Source organism: Bufo gargarizans, chromosome 1 (assembly GCF_014858855.1).
Source record: "Bufo gargarizans isolate SCDJY-AF-19 chromosome 1, ASM1485885v1, whole genome shotgun sequence".
Classification (NCBI taxonomy): Eukaryota; Metazoa; Chordata; class Amphibia; order Anura; family Bufonidae; genus Bufo; species Bufo gargarizans.
In genome coordinates this window covers 495,158,611-495,185,122 of record NC_058080.1, presented here as the reverse complement: position 1 = coordinate 495,185,122, position 26,512 = coordinate 495,158,611, and the positions used below count along the sequence as shown (strand labels likewise).

Sequence of the window (26,512 nt, the reverse complement as noted above, 5' to 3'; positions counted from 1 at the left end):
TCCACCTGCACTGTGAATGTTTACATGTTGTGTTCAATGAAAACATGGTAACATTTAATTCTTTGTGTGTTATTAGTTTAAGCAGACTGTGATTGTCTATTGTTGTGACTTAGATGAAGATCAGATCACATTTTATGACCAATTTGTGCAGAAATCCATATCATTCCAAAGGGTTCACATACTTTTTCTTGCAACTGTATCTACATTATTACAGAGGTATATACCAAGATGTACAATAAGTGCAGGTCCCACCTCTAGGATCTCCTTTTCCAAATAAGTGAAGAGCAGGCCGCTGGCTTAGCTATTTTCGTAAGTCCCATAGCAGTGAATGGAAAGGATGCCATACATTTGATTTGCTCATCATTCACATCGGAAAGTCCTAGAGGTGGAACCTATCAAACATTCATGGCATATCCTATTGATATGCCATAAATGTCCAGATGCAACAACCCCTTTAAAGAGGCTGTCTGCTAATAAAAAAAAATTCTGATAAATTGTGATGATCTGAAATACTGTTTCTAAAATGAAAGCATACTAATTTTTTCTAATCTTATACAACCCCTTTCAGTAATTTAACAACTGTATGTTGAAAATTGACAGTCCTTTACTCAGGTTAAAGGGGTTTTCTGAAACTTTAATAGGTCATCAGTTTCTGATCGTGGGGGTCTGACACTCCTGTGAGCACTGTGGCCTTCTCTCAGCTTTCCCTAGATCGAGTGAAGTTAATCGGCAATGTGGCCTAGAAGCAGCTCAGCCATAGAAGTGAATGGGGTTTAGAGCAATACCAAGCACAGCTGCTATACTATGTACGGCACTGTGCTTGATGCATGGAGAAGGCTGTGCCTTCTCAAACAGCTGATCCATGGGGGTCTGGGTGTTGGACCCCCACTAATCAGATACTGATGATATATTCAGAGGATAGGTCTTCAGTTATAAAATCTTGGAAAACCCCTTTAACCCCTTCACGCCTAGCACCATACATGTACGGCGCTGGGCGGGTTTTTAAAGATGGCGCCCGCTCCTGCCCGATGAGGGTGCCATAGCCGCGGGTGGCCGTCTGCTTCTTTTAGCAGACACCCACGGCTCATGTCCGCAATCCTGAAACCGAAAGTGCGCACTTTTGGTTGTGCTCCGGCTCCCCCGTGTGGCGATCAGAGGAGCCGGAGCGTGTATATAGCAGCCCGTGTCTTTATGAATGACAGGAGGCTGCTGCATAGTATTTCCTATGGAGCCCTTGCCTGTAATAGAGCTCCATAGGACAGCAGTAAAATCATCATAGACTTCAATGCAAGTACATTGGAGTCTATGATAATAGCAATCAGATGATTGCATGTTATAGTTCCCTAAAGGGACTATAAAAAAGTGTAAAAAAATAAAAAATAAAAAAATAAAAAACATAAATATTCGAATCACCCCCCTTTTCCCAAAATAAAAATAAAAGAACTAGAAAAATAAAAAAATACACATCATGGGTGTCGCGATGTGCGAAAACGCCCATAGTATAAAAATATATTCCTAATACGGCAAACTGCAAAACGGAAAAAAAAGCGTCCAAATGGCCCATTCACCGTTTTTGGTCACTTCATTTTCTACAATTTTTTTTTATAAAAAGTGATCAAAAAGTCATACACACCCCAGAATGGTATGAATGAAAACTTTAGATTGCCCCTCAAAAAATGAGCCCCCATACAGCTCTGTACATATGATTACAAAAAAAGTTATAGGGGTCAAAATATGGTGACAAAAAAATAAAACAAATTGTTTTCCCACAAAAAATTTTATCACTATCAAAACGCAAGAAAAACTATACATATAAGGTATTGCCGGATTCATACTGACCTGTAGAATAAAAAAAACCTGTCATTTTTATCGCACATCGAAAGTTGTAAATAAATAAAAAAGCTTTTTTTTTTTTTGCAATTTCACCCCATTTGGAATTTGTTCCCGCTTCTCACTACATCATATGCAATATTAAATGGTGGTGTCGGAAAGTAAAACTTGTCCCGCAAAAAACAAGCCCTCATATGGCTATGTGGACAGAAAAATAAAAAAGTTATGGCTCTGGGAAGGCAGGGAGCGCAAAACGAAAACACAAAAAAAACCTCTGGGCCTTAAGGGGCTAAAGCTGGAATCGCACATGCGGTTTTTGAACCCATCAATCTATCTAGGTTTATGATAAATTAGACACTACTTATAGAGTTTGTTCCATATGGACAAACCCTTCTCTAGATTAGGAATCACTGGGTCCTACAGTTGCAGAACAAATGTGGTATTACATGATGGCTTTCATATTCCCTAACAGAGCAAATGTGCAGGGGTTATCATAATGGGAAATCCCATAAAGGTTGAAGAGTATCAAGTAAAAGTGTTTAAAATATGACATATGTAATATGTAATAATGCTGTCATCTGTCACAACAAGTTGATTGAGATAAAATCTATCTAAATTTCCAACTAAAATAGAGACTTCAAAAATGTTTAATAATGTTAATTAATCTGAGTGAAAAATGATGGTGGCTGGTTATACTGATAAACTGCATCAGGTTATATATAAATGTTCTGTTATGTAAAAAAAACAAGCATATCCTTTAATAGTACACCTCTATAGCTCTTCTGTACCTGAATCAGCAGCAGCATAATTGGCAAATAGATGTGCCAACAGCTTGAGAGAGGACTTCTGGTACAGCCCCACTACAGTCTCATTCAATGGGTCTTTGTTCTTCACCAGCCAACCATTAATGTTATAGTCCACTGTACCAGCATAGTGGACCAGGGCAAAGTGAGCCTCAGGCTTCCCTTTAATGTTCCTTGGTTTCTGGAAGTTGTTGGACTTGCCCAGGTGGTTATCGTACAGCTTGGCTTTAAAGGTCACGTCAGAGGCTTTGGGAAACATGCACTCCTCTTCAAGGATGGACATGATACCCATAGGCTGTGGAGAAGAGTAAAAAAAAGCTCATTTAAAAAATGCCAAAAGGGAATTATAAACAGCTTTCCAGAACAAACCAAGATATGAAACTTAGATACCTCGTTAGAGAAAAATGCCTCTTTGTCCACTTACCAGGCTCCTGTCCTCCTCTCCCACCCTGCTTTCTAAACTGATCACTCACTCACTCTCAACTCACTGTTTTCAACTTAACAGGTTTATATTTGCCCATGCGAGTCTATAGAGAGGGAGCAAGGGAGTAGGAGGCTAGTGCGAGGTCTCTATTACAAGGCACATAGAGAGAAGAACAGATCCTGCTTCCTTATCTGTTTCCAGCAAGCCTTCGGAAACAATAGCATATACATGTGGGACATTGTGATGGTAATAAGCAGCTCACCCTTATCAACTGCAATGAGTTTGTGCCGAGTGCACTGACAATGCCTCTATACACACATTGCTAAATTATGTACAATAGACCAAATATTAAAGTTGACTCTCCAGACAAAAACGATAGGCAGGAAATGTACTATATAAAATACAATTTACTAATATAGTTTAAAATATGAGCAATGACAATAAATAAATGAATGAATGAATTAAGGAAAAAAAATGACCTCATTTTTCATTCATTTATTCATTCTTTTTTTATTATTCTCCTATTTTTTCATCATTTCATATCATTGTTACAGTATTATTTAGCCAATATCATATAATTACCGCTATATTAAAGCAATTTTGTCCCATTCCAATTCGGCGGCCATAAAAATTCTGAACTCTTAATTACCAAATACTTATTTATACTACTTAGAAATTATTCTGTACGTCTCCACAAGGACAGTGTGGACACCAATGGCTCCAGCAAGATCTATAGTGCACGATGTGGCACTAAGGATGTGGCACTAAGGATCCCAGCAAGCGCTCCACGATTTTACAAAAATCACTACACCTGTGTAGGCATTCGGTCTATCATCAAGCATTCTCAATTGTGCGTGAAGACACTTCAGTCTGCATGCACACTACAGTGGGAAAAAAAGTCGATTAAAAACAGATAAACAGTCCATTTTTAACTGACATTTTTTTCATTGATGCTTTTCTGAGAAACAGACGTTAAAAGCGGACCCATTCAATTGTATGGGGGCAGTAGGCCTGTGAAAAACACCAACACCATGGCCAACAAGAGTATCCATGGCCAGCTATGGTTGTTTATTTATTGCCACAAGGGGGATATATTCTGGGGACACTAAGTATATACGGTACATCTATTGCATTATATCCCTATTGGTGTTGGGCTGTTCCACCAGCAGTTTCAGTCATATATATCCCTTATTCTAATATTATAATCTATATTAGTAAATTGTATTTTGTATAGTACATATCTGCCTATCATTTGTGTCATGATAGCCAACTTCAGTATTTGGTCTATTGTATATCGGAAATAGTACAACAGTATTGAGCAGTGTAGGTAAGAATTCAGCACTGGGGTGAGATAGAAAACTTATTAGAGCTTTCATCAGTGTGTCTGCTGTGTCACCTTCTGCAGCTGCTTGGGGCTCAGTCCTCCTCTCTGCATTAAATTCTATAGACAACATGTAACCCAAACTTTAATTTTCTTCTGGTAAGATACATTACACAATTTCTTATCTTCTCATATACTATTAATTTATGAAAAGTTGTATGTCGGTAGAGCTACGCTTTAAACTGCATCTGAAATTCTACACATATACACCTTTTTAAATATATTGAGGTCTATGAATAGTATAATGCACTGCAAATGCTTTTATTTATAGGCAGTGGAATAATAATTTGGAAATAAAGATGAATCACCAGACCTGTAGTCATAGGGGACAATCTTACACATAGTAAGCATTCTAGACTGTGTGACATAGAATTAATATAGCACCATTAACCTTTATGACTCCATGATTTCAATGATCTCACCTTCTCTATGAGATCAATACAGGCCTGCAGGTCCATGCCAAAGTCTATAAACTCCCATTCAATGCCCTCCTTTTTGTACTCCTCCTGCTCCAGCACGAACATGTGGTGGTTGAAGAACTGCTGTAACTTCTCATTAGTGAAGTTAATACAGAGCTGCTCAAAGCTGTTAAACTAGAGATGGAAAAACATGGAAAATAAGACGCAGATTAAAAAATATAGAAATAGCAGTATTTTCTTACACTATTAAGGTCTCTGGCATGACAGATTTACCTATAAGAGGAGGTATTCCCATCTCAGATATGTCATCACTTTATGATCAGTTGGGGCCTGACCTCTTCTGAAAATGCAGAATTGTTTCCCCAAATTGCACTGTGCAGGTAACTGTAGCCAGCCTCACTCACATGAATGGAGCTTTGCTGCACTTCCCCTGCACAGCTGGTAATGGGGCACTGCTCTGGAGACGGAGCAGTGCTCTGGTGATGGGGCAGTGCTCTGGTGATGGAGCAGTGCTCTGGTGGTGGGGCAGTGCTCTGGTGATGGGGTAGGGCTCTGGTCATGGAGCAGTGCTCTGGTGATGGGGCAGTGCTCTGGTGATGGGGCAGTACTCTGGTGGTGGGGCAGTGCTCTAGTGGTGGGGCACTGCTCTGGTGATGGGTTAGTGCTCTGGTGATGAAAAGTGCTTTGGTGGTGAGGCAGTGCTCTGGTGATGGGGCAGTGCTCTGGTGGTGGGGCAGTGCTCTAGTGGTGGGGCACTGCTCTGGTGATGGGTTAGTGCTCTGGTGATGGGTTAGTGCTCTGGTGATGAAAAGTGCTCTGGTGATGGGGCATTGCTCTGGTGGTGGGGAAGTGCCCTGGTGATGGAACAGTGCTCTGGTGGTGGGGCAGTGCTCTGGTGATGGGGTAGGGCTCTGGTCATGGAGCAGTGCTCTGGTGATGGGGCAGTGCTCTGGTGATGGGGCAGTGCTCTGGTGGTGGGGAAGTGCTCTGGTGATAGCGCAGTGCTCTGGTGATGGGGCAGTGCCCTGGTGATGGAACAGTGCTCTGGTGGTGGGGCAGTGCTCTGGTGATGGGGTAGGGTTCTGGTCATGGAGCAGTGCTCTGGTGATGTGGTAGTGCTCTGGTGATGGAGCAGTGCTTTGGTGGTGGGGCAGTGCTCTGGTGGTGGGGCAGTGCTCTAGTGGTGGGGCACTGCTCTGGTGATGGGTTAGTGCTCTGGTGATGGAACAGTGCTCTGGTGGTGGGGCAGTTCTCTGGTGGTGGGGCAGTTCTCTGGTGATGGAACAGTGCTCTGGTGGTGCGGAAGTGCTCTGGTGATGGGGCAGTGCTCTGGTGGTGGGGCAGTACTCTGGTGGTGGGGCAGTGCTCTAGTGGTGGGGCACTGCTCTGGTGATGGGTTAGTGCTCTGGTGATGGAACAGTGCTCTGGTGATGGGGCAATTCTCTGGTGATGGGGCAGTGCTCTGGTGATGGAACAGTGCTCTGGTGGTGGGGAAGTGCTCTGGTGATGGGGCATTGCTCTGGTGATGGGGCATTGCTCTGGTGATGGGGCAGTGCTCTGGTGATGGGGCATTGCTCTGGTGATGGGGCATTGCTCTGGTGATGGGGCAGTGCTCTGGTGATGGGGCAGTGCTCTGGTGGTGGGGAAGTGCTCTGGTGATGGGGCATTGCTCTGGTGGTGGGGAAGTGCTCTGGTGATGGGGCAGTGCTCTGGTGATGGGGCAGTGCCCTGGTGATGGAACAGTGCCCTGGTGGTGGGGCATTGCTCTGGTGATGGGGTAGGGCTCTGGTGATGGGTACTGCTGAACAGGGAAGGGCTATGAAAGGACCTTTCCCTGTTAGGCCCGTACATTCTCAGGAGGTCCCAGAGGTTGATCTTAGCTATAAGCCATCACTGATCCTAGCTATATGCCAACACTTTTTGGAATAACCCTTTAATCGTGCTGCATAGTAATGCATGGAAAATGAAATATATGGAGATGTATACAGGGTGCATGCATAAAAAGTTCATACGGCAGGATCAGTCTTGGCAAAATATAGTGATGTGGTGCATTTCTTTGGAAAGAAGTTTTAGGAAAATATTCCAAGGCTTCCTGTTGAAAGTTAACAGTGTACAATTCGTCATGTAATACCCACACTTGCACTGACACTTGTGTGTTGGAGTTAGGTCTATGGGACAAATGGAGCATGACTTCAAGCCTGCTATATACACTACAGCTGCATGACTAAATTGAAATTGGTAAATTCCCATTCATTCACATGTAAAATATGACTTCTGCATTTCTAAACATAATGGAGACACAGCTATAATATATGTGACTGCGGGCAACCATCAGTCTAGTTTTTGCAGGATTTAAGAAAGCAATAACAAATATGTTTTTATCTGATTTGCAACAGAACCCAATAGACGTATAATGCACCTGGCAGATGGAGAAAAATACAGCAGGTTATATTTTTCTGCAAGTTACATTCAAAAGAAGTTTTACTGCAAAATACTGTTAGAAAGGCTCCACCAGCAAACTACTGGAGCTCAGCCTTTCAGTTACCAACTGAAAGAAAACAGATAAATCGAATAATAATATAGGCTGGCTCACAGTATTTTTGCATCAATTGCAATATTTATTATTATAAAATACATATAGATCAACATATCAGCACAAATACATATAAGTGTATACTGTATAAATATATAAACAGTGCGGAGCTCACGCACTAACTTATACAAGCTGGAGTACTCCTAAATAAATAAGACCTTGAGACTATACTGGACCTGCGAACTTTCAATTGGGACCATAGAAAATGTCCTTTGACTGAATGCCCAAATGCCAAATTGTTAGAACCAAATAGGTTCAAAAGTTATGTTGGTATTCTCTATGTTTCGGTACCTTTTGACGGTGATGATAATACTGCCTTGAGAATTGCAGCGTTCGCTCTTTCTCCACTCTGTGAGCGGGGCTTCCGACACGTTCTCTCAGCGTCCCACCTGACCAGCTGGATGGCAAGTCGCTGGTTAGTGACGTAGGTACTTAGAGCCGGAGGGTTGGCGGAAGTCAGTGCAGCTAAGATGTAACTTGCTTGAGCCCGTCAGGTTACCGGAACTTGATGTAGCAGAGTTTACTCAATAGTTTAACTCTGTTCTATGGCATTGATATACAAGCGGATGGCATAAAATTTCTTTCAATGATGGAGAAAGTCCTTTTGTTTAGCAGGATACAAAACCGCACCAGTAGCCTTGGTCTAATACACACTAGACGCGTTTCGGAACGTTGTTCCTTCCTCAGTAGTTAGATGTAGAATGCTGAATGTGGACCTACTAGTCATGAGTTTAAATACCCTTTCGGGTATTTAAACTCATGTAGCACATCCTCCTGACAGTTCCTGAGCTAGTGATTTATTTTAGTATTTGTATTTTATTTTATTTTTATTTTATTTTCATATTTTAATTTGTTATTTTTTATAAAATGTCATTTTTTAAGAAAATGCTTTTTAATGTATATTTATATGGTGTGTTATCACAGACTCCAGTGCAAGATATACTGGGGTATAATATTGATTGTCTATGTGATACTAATAGCCAGGGTGAAGATCAAGATTCTGTGGCTCATTAAGCTACACAATCCAGGATCCAACCCATATTTTATGTCAAACCCGAAAGGGTATTTAAACTCATGACTAGTAGGTCCACATTCAGCATTCTACATCTAACTACTGAGGAAGGAACAACGTTCCGAAACGCGTCTAGTGTGTATTAGACCAAGGCTACTGGTGCGGTTTTGTATCCTGCTAAACAAAAGGACTTTCTCCATCATTGAAAGAAATTTTATGCCATCCGCTTGTATATCAATGCCATAGAACAGAGTTAAACTATTGAGTAAACTCTGCTACATCAAGTTCCGGTAACCTGACGGGCTCAAGCAAGTTACATCTTAGCTGCACTGACTTCCGCCAACCCTCCGGCTCTAAGTACCTACGTCACTAACCAGCGACTTGCCATCCAGCTGGTCAGGTGGGACGCTGAGAGAACGTGTCGGAAGCCCCGCTCACAGAGTGGAGAAAGAGCGAACGCTGCAATTCTCAAGGCAGTATTATCATCACCGTCAAAAGGTACCGAAACATAGAGAATACCAACATAACTTTTGAACCTATTTGGTTCTAACAATTTGGCATTTGGGCATTCAGTCAAAGGACATTTTCTATGGTCCCAATTGAAAGTTCGCAGGTCCAGTATAGTCTCAAGGTCTTATTTATTTAGGAGTACTCCAGCTTGTATAAGTTAGTGCGTGAGCTCCGCACTGTTTATATATTTATACAGTATACACTTATATGTATTTGTGCTGATATGTTGATCTATATGTATTTTATAATAATAAATATTGCAATTGATGCATAAATACTGTGAGCCAGCCTATATTATTATTCGATTTATCTACATTCAAAAGAAACCTAATAGAACAGAACCATGATGACAAATAAAGTATCGCCTTATGTCTGCTCCACTTCCTTACATCAAAGATCTCAAATCCAGCAATGTCCAACACACCAATGAAGTATTGTCTGGGCTGCCTGGTCTCCAGAGTGGTGTTAATTTTCACCACCATCCACAAGAACATCTTCTCGTACACTGACTTGGCCAGAGCACCAATGGCATAATACACCTAAAAGAAATTACAGGTGAGTTTACAGCAATAGAAAAAAATTATTAATAGTACTGTAAAGAATGATATTAAAATATGTATACATATATATACGGTATGCAATTAGGAGGTATGTATAACTGACCTGTTGGACATTTTGTCCTTTGGTGACATATTCATTCCCCACCTTCACCCTAGGGTGACATAAGCCCTTCAGGAGGTCAGCAGAGTTCAGGCCCATTAGATAGGCAACCTTATCAGCCTCTGGAAATATACAGTTTATATAATAGGAAGGAAGACTTTACATACATAAACCTATGACACACAGTACTGCTGTAGACGTGGGCAATCACAGCTGCCAATTTCTAGCATGACGGAGGTAAGGCTAGGTTTACACTGCAGTTTTAAATTCTGGTCTTCTGTCTCGGTATAGGAACAGAATACCAGAATTTCTAGATCCAGCTCCACCAGGGCCCATCGGATATCATTCACTACTTTGGGATCTAAGCGTGCCAGAATTCATGAATACTAGAATTTAAAAGGTAGCCTTAGTGCTACCTGGTTACCACTGTTACATTGGGACTGAAGGGAAATCTGCCTGATTTTTTGGGCATTGTTGATCACTCATGGGCTCATGCACACGGCCGTTGCCCGGCTGTGCCCGTATTGTGGCCCGCAGACAGACCCATTCACTTGAAACATGCTCTATTTTTTGTGGTGCAGACAGATCACAGACCCATTCAATTAGGGTCTGGATCCATCTGTGGCAACCACAAGGATGGTGCCCGTGCATTGGGGACAAAATGCAGTCCCTATTGCACGGAACGGCCGGCACGTGTTCATGTGCATGAGCCCTTATCTGGGACTTTATGGTTACAGAGTACTAATACTAAGCACAGAAAATGCACAAAAAAACTTATGTCAGGACTTCCTCTCTTTATCTCCTTTTCTATATTTTCCTCATATTACAATTAAAAGTGAGCAATATATAAAGAATTCTCCCCGTGTCCCAGGAGCTCAGCCATGTCTTCCTCCTCCTTCTCACAACTGTATGTAAGACAACCACCTGGAGCAGCATTCTCCGCTATCTGCTCTGCCTGCAGTAAGACAAATAGATAGTGAATCCTCGCCCCCTCCGCTGAGCCCCCCCATCTGTCTCCAGCCAAAGAGGGAGACAAATGTTTGAGCAGGATTTCTACAAGACTGGTTCAGGATCATGCGGAAAACGCTGCAGACTGACTAACATTGAGGGAAACTACTGTATATTCTGTGGTTAATTTTATGATTCACTTCTTCAGTGTCCCTTTAAAAGGAGGCCCTATGACTGGCCACAGTTATGGCAGCCTGTGACTGGTACTGTTAAAAGAGGTGTGGGTCCTGCTGTAATGGAAGTCTCTGGGTGTGGCAACGTTAGACTACTGCTACACTATGGGGGTCATTTACCATCCAGAAATACATCTATATTAGGCGTATTTCTGGCACAGATTGCCGCAATCTGCCACTCCTCCCTGCTCATGCAAGGTCTAAAAAAGTGGGCATGACGTGGGCGGGGAGGGGGACAAGCCAGCCGGCCTATTTTAGGCATAGAAAATGGTCTAAATGATTATTAAATTTAGAACCCGATGCCTCTACATAACTGCGGTCTAAAACGCCGGTCTTAATAAATATGCCCCTTGGTTTGGCTTTTTAGCCTTTTTTTTTTTTTTTTTTACAAAATCTGTGTTTGTTCCTGGCATTTTTTCATAAACAAAAGTACAAAAACACCACAGAGACAAACATGCTAACAGTTATAAAAACAAAAAAACAATACTGGGCAAAAACCATCTATCTGCCCTGCATTTCATATTTCCCATAGACGTTCAGCTAACATTTGGAGCTGGCATTTTTACAGCAAAAACCATAGGTGCAAAAATGCCACCTAAACCTCAAAGGTGGTGATCAATCACTACTGTATGTGAGTCTCTAAGGCAGCCATACACATTCAAAAGCTGTTGGCCAAACGACCATTCAGCTGAAAGCTGTCGCTCCCAAAACATCCATGTTCGGTTCGGCTGAGCATGTATATGTATTACATATATATTTTCTCCACTGCCAAGAATGGAGGATTCAACCAATGCTCTAATGTGTAGAGGAGCTCCTGACTCGCCCGCGACAGATGATGTCAGGGGAAAGAAGGATTGGGAGAAATGAATATTTGCACCTAATGCTTTTGTTCTCCTCGGAGATCACCAGAGGTGTCCGGCAGGGGCTTCTCTGCTCTCCCCATAGAATACACGTACACTTCTAGCCAAACTGAATATGTACAGACGTGGACAAAATTGTTGGTACCCTTTGGTCAATGAAAGAAAAAGTCACAATGGTCACAGAAATAACTTTAATCTGACAAAAGTAATAATAAATTAAAATTCTATAAATGTTAACCAATGAAAGTCAGACATTGTTTTTCAACCATGCTTCAACAGAATTATGTAAAAAAATAAACTCATGAAACAGGCATGGACAAAAATGATGGTACCCCTAACTTAATATTTTGTTGCGCAACCTTTTGAGGCAATCACTGCAATCAAACGCTTCCTGTAACTGTCAATGAGACATCTGCACCTCTCAGCAGGTATTTTGGCCCACTCCTCATGAGCAAACTGCTCCAGTTGTGTCCGGTTTGAAGGGTGCCTTTTCCAGACTGCATGTTTCAGCTCCTTCCAAAGATGCTCAATAGGATTGAGGTCAGGGCTCATAGAAGGCCACTTTAGAATAGTCCAATTTTTTCCTCTTAGCCATTCTTGGGTGTTTTTAGCGGTGTGTTTTGGGTCATTGTCCTGTTGCAAGACCCATGACCTGCGACTGAGACCAAGCTTTCTGACACTGGCTAGTACATTTCTCTCTAGAATTCCTTGATAGTCTTGAGATTTCATTGTACCCTGCACAGATTCAAGACACCCTGTGCCAGACGCAGCAAAGCAGCCCCAGAACATAACAGAGCCTCCTCCATGTTTCACAGTAGGGACAGTGTTCTTTTCTTGATATGCTTCATTTTTTCGTCTGTGAACATACAGCTGATGTGCCTTGGCAAAAACTTCGATTTTTGTCTCATCTGTCCACAGGACATTCTCCCAGAAGCTTTGTGGCTTGTCAACATGTAGTTTGGCATATTCCAGTCTTGCTTTTTTATGATTCGTTTTCAACAATGGTGTCCTCCTTGGTCGTCTCCCATGTAGTCCACTTTGGCTCAAACAACGACGGATGGTGCGATCTGACACTGATGTTCCTTGAGCATGAAGTTCACCTTGAATCTCTTTAGAAGTCTTTCTAGGCTCTTTTGTTACCATTCGGATTATCCGTCTCTTAGATTTGTCATCAATTTTCCTCCTGCGGCCACGTCCAGGGAGGTTGGCTACAGTCCCATGGATCTTAAACTTATGAATAATATGTGCAACTGTACTCACAGGAACATCTAGTTGCTTGGAGATGGTCTTATAGCCTTTACCTTTAACATGCTTGTCTATAATTTTCTTTCTGATCTCTTGAGACAGCTCTTTCCTTTGCTTCCTCTGGTCCATGTCGAGTGTGGTACACACCATATCACCAAACAACACAGTGATTACCTGGAGCCATATATATAGGCCCAATGGCTGATTACAAGGTTGTAGACACCTGTGATGCTAATTAGTGGACACACCTTGAATTAACATGTCCCTTTGGTCACATTATGTTCTGTGTTTTCTAGGGGTACCATCATTTTTGTCCATGCCTGTTTCATGAGTTTATTTTTTTACATAATTCTGTTGAAGCATGGTTGAAAAACAATGTCTGACTTTCATTGGTTAACATTTATAGAATTTTAATTTATTATTACTTTTGTCAGATTAAAGTTATTTCTGTGACCATTGTGACTTTTTCTTTCATTGACCAAAGGGTACCAACAATTTTGTCCACGTCTGTATGTCTATGGAGAAGTTGTTAGGGAGTTGGGAGAGCTAGCTGTCGAATGAATGATTGTTTGGCCGACAGCTCTCTAATGTTTTCCCCAATTTATATACCATAAGATGTCACTATTTAATCTGCTCTATTTAATCTACACTAAATAATTAACCTCATATAGGTAAATACAGTGGTGTAACTAGAAATGACTGGGCCCCACAACAAATTTTTGAACGAGTTTCCCCCCAGCAACTTCTTCGTAACCCTCTCCTTCCGTGCAACCCCCACTCCTGTGGCTAGTCAAGATCAATATTTCACACTAGGCCAGAAAGCGCTCCCTCATGTCATTGTATAATACTGTTGGGTCCCTGACAATAACATCTTTTAGTCCTCATCTTGGGTGGACCCCTTCTGAGTTCAGGTCCCATAGCAGCCACTTCCCCTGCTTCCCCTATAGCAGTGATGGTGAACTTTTAAGAGACCAAGTGCCCAAACTGCAACCCAAAACCCACTTATTTATCGCAAAGCGCCAACACGGCAATTTACCCTGAATACTACAGTCCAGTATTGTATATCTTCCATGTACTTTATCATTTAGCTGTAATAGCCTGTCTACATTCAGTGCGCTGTCTGTGCTGTTCATAGTGCGCCCTGCGCTGATGAATGGCAGGAAATGTCTAAGGCTTATTGGTACACCTTAGACTTTTTCCAGGGCGTGGGTGCCCACAGAGAGGGCTCTGAGTGCCGCCTCTGGCACCCGTGCCATAAGTTCGCCACCAATGCCTTATAGCTATGCACCTGGTCAAATGTGACTTTCTCTAATGAACACTCATTAACCCCCTAATTGCATTTTACCAGTGCAGAATTTTGATGATTAAATTCTGTACACCAAAAATGTTATGTAACTCATTGACAGGCATGCTTTGGCATAAGCTACTGTTCATACACTATGCTATTAGCTATGGATAATAGAACGCCATTACTGAAAACTGTGCAGATATTATCATAGCAGGAATTGATAAGGACGAGCCTTCCACTATCTGCCAGTGTAATACCGCCTTATGAGGTCCTACATGATAGCTGTATAATGGCGTCACGTTCTGCCACTACATCTACCTTCAGTTCCATCAGGCTCCGCTTGCTCTTCTCTCTGCTTCTGCTTGAATTTCATGTTGCCAAAATGCATGATGGCTCCAGTGAGCTTGTAAATGGAGTTTTTCTCATCCTGAGAGAACCCCAGAACATCAAAGGCACTCTAGATGAAGATGAAGCAGGACATGGGATAATAATTCACTCTGTAAGTTTTTTTTAAAGTAAGGCCTCATGCACATGACCAGATCCGTTAGGCGGTCCACAAATTGCGGATTTGCAAAATATGGATGCGGTCCTTGTTCTGTCTTCATTTTATTGCGGACCCATTGTCTTCAACATGTCTGTGGTCTGTATTTTGCGGACATAATTTTTTTGCAGAAAGGACATACGGATGCAAAAAGCACACAGATGATCCATGTGCTTTCCGCATCCATTTGTCTGTTCTGCAAAGAGGTAGAACATGGGCTATACTTGGCAGCAAAACGCGGATACGGACCCACTGAAGTCAATGGATCCGCAAAAAAGGAGGATGCAACACCGCACACCTATCCGCAATTTGCAGACCGTAAAATACATATGGTCGTGTGCACAAGGCCTAAATCACAACTTTTTAGGTTTATCAGATAACAGATTACACTGAATTTCACTTTACAATGCATAACGGTATTTACATAAAACGTAATGGAGTCCATCACCGGCAAAATCAGTTTCAAAGGTAGCATACTGCCATGCAGACTAGGTGCCCCTAAGCATAACCATATCATGGTCCTCTAAATTCAGTGATAATCTTAAATTTTGTACGCAAATAGGGTTTTCGGTGCACCCTGAGCGGGGCTGCTGCATTCTGTGCACCTCACTTCTCGTGTGTCATATCTACCAGCTCAATCTAGTTTAATCCCTGTAAAATAAAATCTTTTTTTCACTTTATTTTATTCCAACTTTTTTAATTTTCCATTTATATATATATATATATATATATATATATACAGTGGAGGAAATAATTATTTGACCCCTCACTGATTTTGTAAGTTTGTCCAATGACAAAGAAATGAAAAGTCTCAGAACAGTATCATTTCAATGGTAGGTTTATTGTAACAGTGGCAGATAGCACATCAAAAGGAAAATCGAAAAAATAACTTTAAATAAAAGATAGCAACTGATTTGCATTTCATTGAGTGAAATAAGTATTTGAACCCCTACCAACCATTAAGAGTTCTGGCTCCCACAGAGTGGTTAGACACTTCTACTCAATTAGTCACCCTCATTAAGGACACCTGTCTTAACTAGTCACCTGTATAAAAGACACCTGTCCACAGAATCAATCAATCAAGCAGACTCCAAACTCTCCAACATGGGAAAGACCAAAGAGCTGTCCAAGGATGTCAGAGACAAAATTGTAGACCTGCACAAGGCTGGAATGGGCTACAAAACAATTAGCAAGAAGCTGGGAGAGAAGGTGACAACTGTTGGTGCGATTGTTCGAAAATGGAAGGAGCACAAAATGACCATCAATCGACCTCGCTCTGGGGCTCCACGCAAGATCTCACCTCGTGGGGTGTCAATGGTTCTGAGAAAGGTGAAAAAGCATCCTAGAACTACACGGGAGGAGTTAGTTAATGACCTCAAATTAGCAGGGACCACAGTCACCAAGAAAACCATTGGAAACACATTACACCGCAATGGATTAAAATCCTGCAGGGCTCGCAAGGTCCCCCTGCTCAGGAAGGCACATGTGCAGGCCCGTCTGAAGTTTGCCAATGAACACCTGAATGATTCAGAGAGTGACTGGGAGAAGGTGCTGTGGTCTGATGAGACCAAAATAGAGCTCTTTGGCATTAACTCAACTCGCTGTGTTTGGAGGAAGAAAAATGCTGCCTATGACCCCCAAAACACCGTCCCCACCGTCAAGCATGGGGGTGGAAACATTTTGCTTTGGGGGTGTTTTTCTGCTAAGGGCACAGGACAACTTATTCGCATAAACGGGAAAATGGACGGAGCCATGTATCGTGAAATCCTGAGCGACAACCTCCTTCCCTCTGCCAGGAAACTGAAAATGGGTCGTGGATGGGTGTTCCAGCACGACAATGACCCAAAACATACAGCAAAGGCAACAAAGGAGTGGCTCAAGAAGAAGCACATTAAGGTCATGGAGTGGCCTAGTCAGTCTCCGGACCTTAATCCAATCGAAAACCTATGGAGGGAGCTCAAGCTCAGAGTTGCACAGAGACAGCCTCGAAACCTTAGGGATTTAGAGATGATCTGCAAAGAGGAGTGGACCAACATTCCTCCTAAAATGTGCGCAAACTTGGTCATCAATTACAAGAAACGTTTGACCTCTGTGCTTGCAAACAAGGGTTTTTCCACCAAGTATTAAGTCTTTTTTTGTTAGAGGGTTCAAATACTTATTTCACTCAATGAAATGCAAATCAGTTGCTATCTTTTATTTAAAGTTATTTTTTCGATTTTCCTTTTGATGTGCTATCTGCCACTGTTACAATAAACCTACCATTGAAATGATACTGTTCTGAGACTTTTCATTTCTTTGTCATTGGACAAACTTACAAAATCAGTGAGGGGTCAAATAATTATTTCCTCCACTGTATATAAAAAGAGGCCCTGACAGGAAAAAGAACCTCTCCTCAAAACGAGACCATGGGAATACAGAATAATCATACATTGAATCCTGACGTCCCTCTTTTCGTGGTTAGGGCCTCTTTAGGGTGTTATAGGAGGTTCCTGATACGGGATCGCCCTTATCGGGGCAGCCATTTCATCGTTGATAGGCAGGGCCCACATGTAGTATAGAGAGACATTAGGGTGAATCTAGCCCACCCCCTGATCCTGCTCCCATAGTGTTTTTTAAGCATTGTGAACATTCATTTTTTTTTCTTTTTTTTTCTTTTTTTTAATTTGACTAATAAAGGTTACGTTTTATGGTAGCTACTCTGTGAGTTTTGGTTGCTTTTCGACCACCAATATTTTTGGACTATCGGCTCCTGCTTTGTCTACCCTGTGCATTTTTCCATTTATATAGACGTATGAGGGCTTGTTCTGCGGGACAAGCTGTACTATTTCATGGCACCATTGCATTTACTATATCGTGTATTGAAAAACGGAGGAAAAAAATTCTTTGTGGGTAAAAAACCCCACCATACCGCCATGCTTTTACGGTGTTCATCATTAGCTAAGACCGACACGTTACCTTTCTTCTGTGGATCAGTACAGCAATGCCAAATTAAAGGGGTTGTCCCATGAAAAATATTCTACATTTTCCAAACCAGCACCTGGATCTGAATACTTTTGTAATTGCATGTAATTAAACATTTAGTGGGTCATTAACTATTATGAAATACATCTAAATTAGGCGTATTTCAGGCGCAGATGGCATGATGTGGGAGGGGCCCGTCCCAATCATCATTTTCTGTGCCTGTTTTAGATGTAGAAAGAGGTGTAAATGTAAGATATTTCGGAAGCTGTCTTACATTTAGAACTGGTGCTAGATCCGCCGAAGTTATGGAGAGTCCGGCACCTCTTCAGGACTTTGGCGGATCCACCACCAGCTTACGACTTTATTAAGACCGGTGTCTAAAACCCTGGTCTTAATAAATGTGCCCCTTAGTATAGTTATTGAAATCAATCTGCATAGCTCCACCTGCTGGACACGGGGATATCTCTGGGTCCATGTGAGGACTTTGTTAGAAAGAGATTGTCATGTACTATAGGATAATGGATTTTTCATTTTTTACAATACTCAAGGGATAACCCCTTTAATTGTACTTGTAGTGAAGAAGAAACTGCTGTCTGTAGGGAGTGCATTTGAAGTAAAACATTAAGTAACTTAAAAATATACTACTGTTATGTCTCTAAAGCTCTTATGCAGGCAAATGTCATACTCCCCTCCCTCTGTCTACTTGTTACTAAACTTTAGAATTTCTGTAGTCGCATCATTTTTTATTTTGGGGCAATAAAAATTGGTTTTAAAATGGACATAGCCATTAAATGTTCATGTACAAATATATAGTAAAGCACTCCACATTTGTATATTAGACAATATTATAAATGATTCCCCTTATAGCATATAGCAACAATTGATTTACGGCTGAAAATTGTGTGGGCATAATTCTTGGCATAAAGACCAGATGATTTCAGTGCAGTGTTGTGGCGCAGCAAGTCTTTACTAGTCAGCGGAGATTAGACAGGGTGTTCCTGCACATCATGATGCTGCTGCTAGGTCACTAATTATTCCTACAGTCAGTAGGACAGTACAGGTCCTAATAATTCCTGCATGATCAGACATGCACTCAGTATACCACACACAAGCATCGGGATTCCCATATTGTTATATTATACAATAAAGGTAGTAATAATATATATCTGCAGTATCTGCAAAGAAGTAAACCAGTACATGCAAGACTATATAGGGAGAATATTCTGTTCACTGTCAGATAAGTAGTCATTGATAATTGTTCTATAAAAGTAACTTTGTAAAAGGGGTCATGTCATGATTAATGTAAAAAAATGAAAATCAGACATCATGTAGTACATGATAATCTCTTTCTAACAAAGCTAGAACCAGCCCTGTACCTCACACGGATCCAGAGATTTCCCCATTCATTTCTCCAATTGTGCTGCTAGATTAATTTCAGGCTGGTCACTCAAGGGGCGTGTCCTTTCTCAATGGATATGTCCTTTCTGCTGTAGCTCTTTCCCTGTAACTGCCACAGCTTCTAAGAGAAGATATGGCTGGTGACAGTTGAAGATTTAAACTGAGGGTGTGTGACCACCGTAGTGAGGTGGACAGAGAAATGAGGAAAAAACAAGCAGCAGGTGGCGCCACACTATCATGTTACTGAATAACTCACTGACTATACTAAATTTTTTATTACATGCAATTGCAAAAGTTTTCAGATCCAGGAGCTACATGAAACATGTAGAATATTTTTTGTGACACAACCCCTTTAACTTTAATAACTGGTAAAAAACAGTGAAGTGGTGGGGAACCAGATTGAAAGTTCGAGATATTGTGGAACTGTGGGAATTAAAGGGATATCACCTACATCAGTAGCTAATAGCTCTTCTGCATCATCGATGGAAGCAACAGTGGTTTCACCTTGGGAGATGTACGCATAGTCATATGGGTTATTAGTGACGAGTAGCATATCTGCAAACAGAAAAGAACAAATGTAAGACTTCTTAAAACACCAGAAGAAGTGGAAGTGTTTTTTGACAAATGTAGAAACCCTAGATGCATAAAATTGTGCCACTTTTTAAACAGATTTTTGGGGAAGATACATTAGTAAAACCAGGCCATAATGCAAAAACACCTGAAAAAACACCAAGAGCTACAGAATTCTGCATTCTTGAAAAGAAGTAGAAAAACAAATAAAATCCACTTAATGAACAAAAACAGCAGACAGACCTTTGAAGTCCAGGAGGCGGTCCTATCACTGATTGAAGCCTATCCTTTATGACTATGTATACACAGATAGCTGTCAATCACTGATAGGACCGCCTCCTGGACTTCACAGCACAGAATGAGCAGGAATATAAATGAATGAAATACAAGTTATACTGAATACTTTACAAAAAATTATACATCTGCTCAGCTCCTCCTGCTCTATAACATGCTGCCTGCAGATTGTACTGCATTTTCATGGTGATAGCTTCCCTTTAATTGAAGCTATATGTTAATTTGCAAATTAGTAATATATTCTTACATTGCAGGACAATTGCATATTATAAAATACTAGCAGAAGGACCTGGCTTCGCACAGGTATACAGTGAGGAACAGAAGTATGACCTCCACAGTGCCCGCCCTTTAACAGTGAGCTCCACAGCAGCTGCTCTTTTAATAGTGGCCCCTGCCCCTTAACAGTGACCTCCACAGTACCCCGTTCACTTGACAGTGACCTCCACAGTACCCCGCTTCCTTAACAATGACCTCACAGTACCCTGCCCCCTTAACAGTGACCTCCACAGTGCCCGCCCCTTTAACAGTGACCTCCATAGCGGCCTGCCCCTTTAACAGTGGCATCCACAGTGAACGCCCCTTTAACAGTGAACTCCACAGTGCCCGCCCCTTTAACAGTGAGCTTCACAGCAGCTGCCCTTTTAATAGTGGCCCCTGGCCCTTAACAGTGACCTCTACAGCAGCTGCCCCTTTAATAGTGGCCCCTGCCCCCTTAACAGTAACATCCACAGCGCCCTGCCCCTTTAGGCTAGGGCTATACGACGACGTGTTGCGCGACATTTTGTCACACCAATGTCACACAGCAATTTATATAATGATAGGCTATGGTATCGCACTGCGACATGCTGCGACACGACCCTCGCAATAAAAATCCATCCAAGATCGCATGTCGCAGTACAACACCATAGACTATCATTATAAAAATTGTCGTGCGACATCAATGTCGCAGTGTAGTTGTGTCTTATGTGTCGTGAGACTTATTGTCAAGCAACACATGTCGTCGTGTAGCCCTAGCCTAAAGCTGACCTACAGCAGTGAAGAAAAATGGCTGGTTTGTTATTGAAACCTGGAGGAAAACTGTGTGTATGTGGAGACTAATGGCCTGCGAGCTTCTATTGGCTGATAAGGGACATGTGACTGTGTGTATGGCAGTTGGGATATGAGTGAAATACTTGCAGGCTTGTATTGGCTAATGCAGGTCATTTTTTGGGAACGGTACGTCCTAGAGAGCTGAGACACCTGATGTACCTGTGTGCTAAATTTGGTGAAGATCGGTTCAGTCGTTTGGTCGCGCATAAAGAACAGACAGATGTCGGGACAGACAGAAACTCATCTCTTATATATATAAAAATGAGTTTCTGTTTGTCTGGAGGTCTGTCTGTCTGTTCTTAATCTTTATGCGCGACCAAACCACTGTACTGATCTCCACCAAATTTGGCACACAGGTACATCAGGTGTCCAGGAAGGTTTTAGAACGGGCTCTCTAGGACGTACCTTTCCTGAGATATTCCCAAAAAATGACCTGCATTATCCAATACAAGCCTGCAAGTCTTTCTCTTCAAATCCCAACTGCCATACACACAGTTTTACTTCAGGTTTCCATAACAACCCAGCCATTTTTCTTCACTGCTGTAGGTCAGCTTTAGGCCAGAGCTTCAGGACGACAATGATTCGCACGACACACAGGGCACAACTACGCTGCTACATACATCCATTTTGGATGGATTTTTTGAGACTGTCAAGTCGCAGCATGTCGCATGTCGCAGTGCGACACCATAGCCTATCATTATAAAAGTTGTTGAGACAAAATTTGCGCAACATGTCGTCTTGCAGCCCTAGCATTAAAGAGGCGGGCACTGTGGAGGTCAATGTTAAAGGGGTTAACACTGTGGAGGTCACTGTTAAAGGGGTGGGTGCTGTGGAGGTCACTGTTAAAAGGGCGGGCACTGTAAAGGTCACTGTTAAAGATGTGGGCACTGTGGAGGTCACTTTTAAAGGGGCGGGTACTGTGGAGGTCACTGTTAAAGGGGAAGGTACTGTGGAGGTCACAGTTAAAGGGGCGGGCACTGTGAAGGTCACTGTTAAGGGGGCAGACCCCTGAGAAGGTCACTGTCAAGGGAGTAGGGTGCTGTAAAACTCACTGCTAAAGGGGCAGGCTGCTGTGAAGTTCAAAGTTAAGGTGATGGGCTGCTGTGGACGTCCCATTTTAAAGTGGCGGGGCACTGTGAGGGGGTCAGTGTTAAGGGGTGGGGTACTGTGGAGTTCACTGTTAAAGGGGCAGGGTGCTGTAGAGGTCACTGTTATGGGGGATACTGTCCATATCTTTTAATGACACACACAAACATTAAATAAAATAGATAAAATATACCCGTGCAAAGCCGGGTCCTTCTGCTAGTTGTTATATATATATATAAGAGACTAGCAGAAGGACCCGGCTTCGCACAGGTATATTAAATCTATTTCATTTAATGTTTGTGTGTGTTGTTAAAAGAAATCGACAGTATCCACTATAACAGTGACCTCTACAGTACCACGCCCCACTGTCTGCTGAGCTGTGTATCTAATCCTATCCTGTGTGATACTGTCTGCTGAGCTGTGTATCTAATCTTATGTTGTGTGATACTGTCTGCTGAGCTGTGTATCTAATCCTATCCTGTGTGATACTGTCTGCTGAGCTGTGTATCTAATCTTATGTTGTGTGATACTGTCTGCTGAGCTATGTATCTAAGGGTCCATTCACACGTCCGCAAAATGGGTCCGCATCTGGTGTGGACCCATTCATTTTCAATGGAGTCGGAATGTGCTGTCCGCATCCGCATTTGCGGGTCCACACTTCCATTCCGCAAAAAAATTAGAACGTGTTCTATTCTTGTCCGCAATTGCGGACAAGAAAAGGCATTTTCTATGATGGTGGCGGCGATATGCGGCCTGCAAAATGCGGAGCCCACATTGCCAGTGTCCGTGTTTTGCGGATCCGCAAAACACATACGGACATGTGAATAACCCTAATCCTATCCTGTGTGATACTGTCTGCTGAGCTGTGTATCTAATCCTATCCTGAGTGATACTGTCTGCTAAGCTGTGTATCTAATCTTATGTTGTGTGATACTGTCTGCTGAGCTATGTATCTAATACTATCCTGTGCAATACTGTCTGCTGAGCTGTGTATCTAATCCCATTCTGTGTGATACTGTCTGCTAAGCTGTGCATCTAATCTTATGTTGTGTGATACTGTCTGCTGAGCTATGTATCTAATCCTATCCTGTGTTATACTGTCTGCTGAGCTGTGTATCTAATATCCTATCCTGTGTGATACTGTCTGCTGAGCTGTGTATCTAATCCTATCCTGTGCGATACTGTCTGCTGAGCTGTGTATCTAATCCTGTCCTGTGTGATACTGTCTGCTGAGCTGTGTATCTAATTCTATCCTATGGGATACTGTCTGCTTATCTGTGTATCTAATCATATCCTGTGTGATACTGTGTGCTGAGCTGTGCATCTAATCCTATCCTGTGTAATACTGTCTGCTGAGCTGTGTATCTAATCCTATTCTGTGTGATACTGTCTGCTGAGCTGTGTATCTAATCTTATGTTGTGTGATACCGTCTGATAAGCGGTGTATCTAATCCTATCCTGTGTGATACTGTCTGCTGAGCTGTGTAACTAATCCTATCCTGTGCAATACTGTCTGCTGAGCTGTGTATCTAATCATATCCTGTGTGATACTGTCTGCTGATCTGTGTATCTAATCCTATCCTGTGTGATACTGCCTGCTGAGCTGTGTATCTAATTCTATCCTGTGCAATACTGTCTGCTGAGCTGTGTATCTAATATCCTATCCTGTGTGATACTGTCTTCTGTGCTGTGTATCTAATCCTATCCTGTGTGATACTGTCTGCTGAGCTGTGTGTCTAATCCTGTCATGTGTGAAACTGTGTGCTGAGCTGTGTATCTAATCCTATCCTGTGTGATACTGTCTGCTGATCTGTGTATCTAATTCTATCCTGTGCGATACTGTCTGCTGAGCTGTGTATCTAATACTTTCCTGTGTGATACTGTCTGCTGAGCTGTGTATCTAATATCCTATCCTGTGTGATACTGTCTGCTGAGCCGTGTATCTAATATTCTATCCTGTGTGATACTGCCTGCAGAGGTGTGTGTCTAATCCTGTCATGTGTGAAACTGTGTGCTGAGCTGTGTATCTAATCCTATCCTGTGTGATACTGTCTGCTGAGCTGTGTATCTAATCCTATCCTGTGTGATGCTGTCTACTAAGCTATGTATCTAATTCTTGCTGAGCTATGTATCTAATCATATCCTGTGTGATACTGTCTGCTGAGCTGTGCATCTAATCCTATTCTGTGTGATACTGTCTGCTGAGCTGTGTATCTAATCGTATGTTGTGTGATACTGTCAGCTGAACTGTGTATCTAATCTTATGTTGTGTAATACTGTCTGTTTAGTTGTGTATCTAATCCTATCCTGTGCGATACTGTCTGCTGAGCTGTGTATCTAATCTTATGTTATGTGATACTGTCTGCTGAACTGTGTATCTAATCCTATCCTGTGTAATACTGCCTGCTGATTTGTGTATCTAATCCTATCATGTGCGATACTGTCTGCTGAGCTGTGTATCTAATCCTATCCTGTGTGATACTGTCTGCTGATCTGTGTATCTAATCCTATCCTGTGTGATACTGTCTGCTGAACTGTGTATCTAATCCTATCCTGTGTAATACTGTCTGCTGAGTTGTGTATCTAATCCTATCATGTGCGATACTGTCTGCTGAGCTGTGTATCTAATCCTTTCCTGTGTGATACTGTCTGCTGAGCTGTGTATCTAATCTTATGTTGTGTGAAACTGTGTGCTAAGCTGTGTATCTAATCCTATCCTGTGTGATACTGTCTGCTGATCTGTGTATCTAATCCTATCCTGTGTGATACTGTCTGCTGATCTGTGTATCTAATCCTATCCTGTGTGATACTGTCTGCTGATCTGTGTATCTAATCCGATCATGTGCGATACTGTCTGCTGAGCTCTGTATCTAATCCTATCCTGTGCGATACTGTCTGCTGATCTGTGTATCTAATCCTATCCTGTGTGACGCTGTCTACTGAGCTGTGTATCTAATTCTTGCTGAGCTATGTATCTAATCCTATCCTGTGTGATACTGTGTGCTGAGCTGTGCATCTAATCCTATCCTGTGTAATACTGTCTGCTGAGCTGTGTATCTAATCCTATCCTGTGTAATACTGTCTGCTGAGCTGTTTATCTAATCCTATCCTGTGTGATACTGTCTGCTGAGCTGTGTATCTAATCCTATCCTGTGCGATACTGTCTGCTGAGCTGTGTATCTAATCCTGTCCTGTGTGATACTGTCTGATGAGCTGTGTATCTAATTCTATCCTATGGGATACTGTCTGCTTATCTGTGTATCTAATCATATCCTGTGTGATACTGTGTGCTGAGCTGTGCATCTAATCCTATCCTGTGTAATACTGTCTGCTGAGCTGTGTATCTAATCCTATTCTGTGTGATACTGTCTGCTGAGCTGTGTATCTAATCTTATGTTGTGTGATACCGTCTGATAAGCGGTGTATCTAATCCTATCCTGTGTGATACTGTCTGCTGAGCTGTGTAACTAATCCTATGCTGTGCAATACTGTCTGCTGAGCTGTGTATCTAATCATATCCTGTGTGATACTGTCTGCTGAGCTGTGTATCTAATATCCTATCCTGTGTGATACTGTCTTCTGTGCTGTGTATCTAATCCTATCCTGTGTGATACTGTCTGCTGAGCTGTGTGTCTAATCCTGTCATGTGTGAAACTGTGTGCTGAGCTGTGTATCTAATCCTATCCTGTGTGATACTGTCTGCTGAGCTGTGTATCTAATCCTATCCTGTGTGATACTGTCTGCTGAGCTGTGTATCTAATACTTTCCTGTGTGATACTGTCTGCTGAGCTGTGTATCTAATATTCTATCCTGTGTGATACTGTCTGCTGAGCCGTGTATCTAATATTCTATCCTGTGTGATACTGCCTGCAGAGGTGTGTGTCTAATCCAGTCATGTGTGAAACTGTGTGCTGAGCTGTGTATCTAATCCTATCCTGTGTGATACTGTCTGCTGAGCTGTGTATCTAATCCTATCATGTGTGATGCTGTCTACTAAGCTGTGTATCTAATTCTTGCTGAGCTATGTATCTAATCATATCCTGTGTGATACTGTCTGCTGAGCTGTGCATCTAATCCTATTCTGTGTGATACTGTCTGCTGAGCTGTGTATCTAATCGTATGTTGTGTGATACTGTCAGCTGAACTGTGTATCTAATCTTATGTTGTGTAATACTGTCTGTTTAGTTGTGTATCTAATCCTATCATGTGCGATACTGTCTGCTGAGCTGTGTATCTAATCCTTTCCTGTGTGATACTGTCTGCTGAGCGGTGTATCTAATCCTATCCTTTGTGATACTGTCTGCTGAGCTGTGTATCTAATATCCTATCCTGTGTGATACTGCCTGCAGAGGTGTGTGTCTAATCCT

The 26,512-nt window shown here is 42.1% G+C and overlaps 1 protein-coding gene across 1 annotated transcript in view; it reads right to left on the bottom strand.

The window, feature by feature from the left end:
- LOC122923509 (myosin-7) overlaps positions 1-26,512 on the bottom strand; it is a 107,823-nt gene that overhangs the window by 41,338 nt on the left and 39,973 nt on the right. The window contains exons 7-12 of the mRNA XM_044274338.1: positions 19,558-19,661; positions 14,525-14,663; positions 9,636-9,754; positions 9,362-9,511; positions 4,861-5,031; positions 2,619-2,928 (exon numbers count right to left, since the gene is read on the bottom strand). Coding sequence (XP_044130273.1) covers positions 2,619-2,928; positions 4,861-5,031; positions 9,362-9,511; positions 9,636-9,754; positions 14,525-14,663; positions 19,558-19,661 — 993 coding nt within the window. The remainder of the gene's footprint in view (positions 1-2,618; positions 2,929-4,860; positions 5,032-9,361; positions 9,512-9,635; positions 9,755-14,524; positions 14,664-19,557; positions 19,662-26,512) is intronic.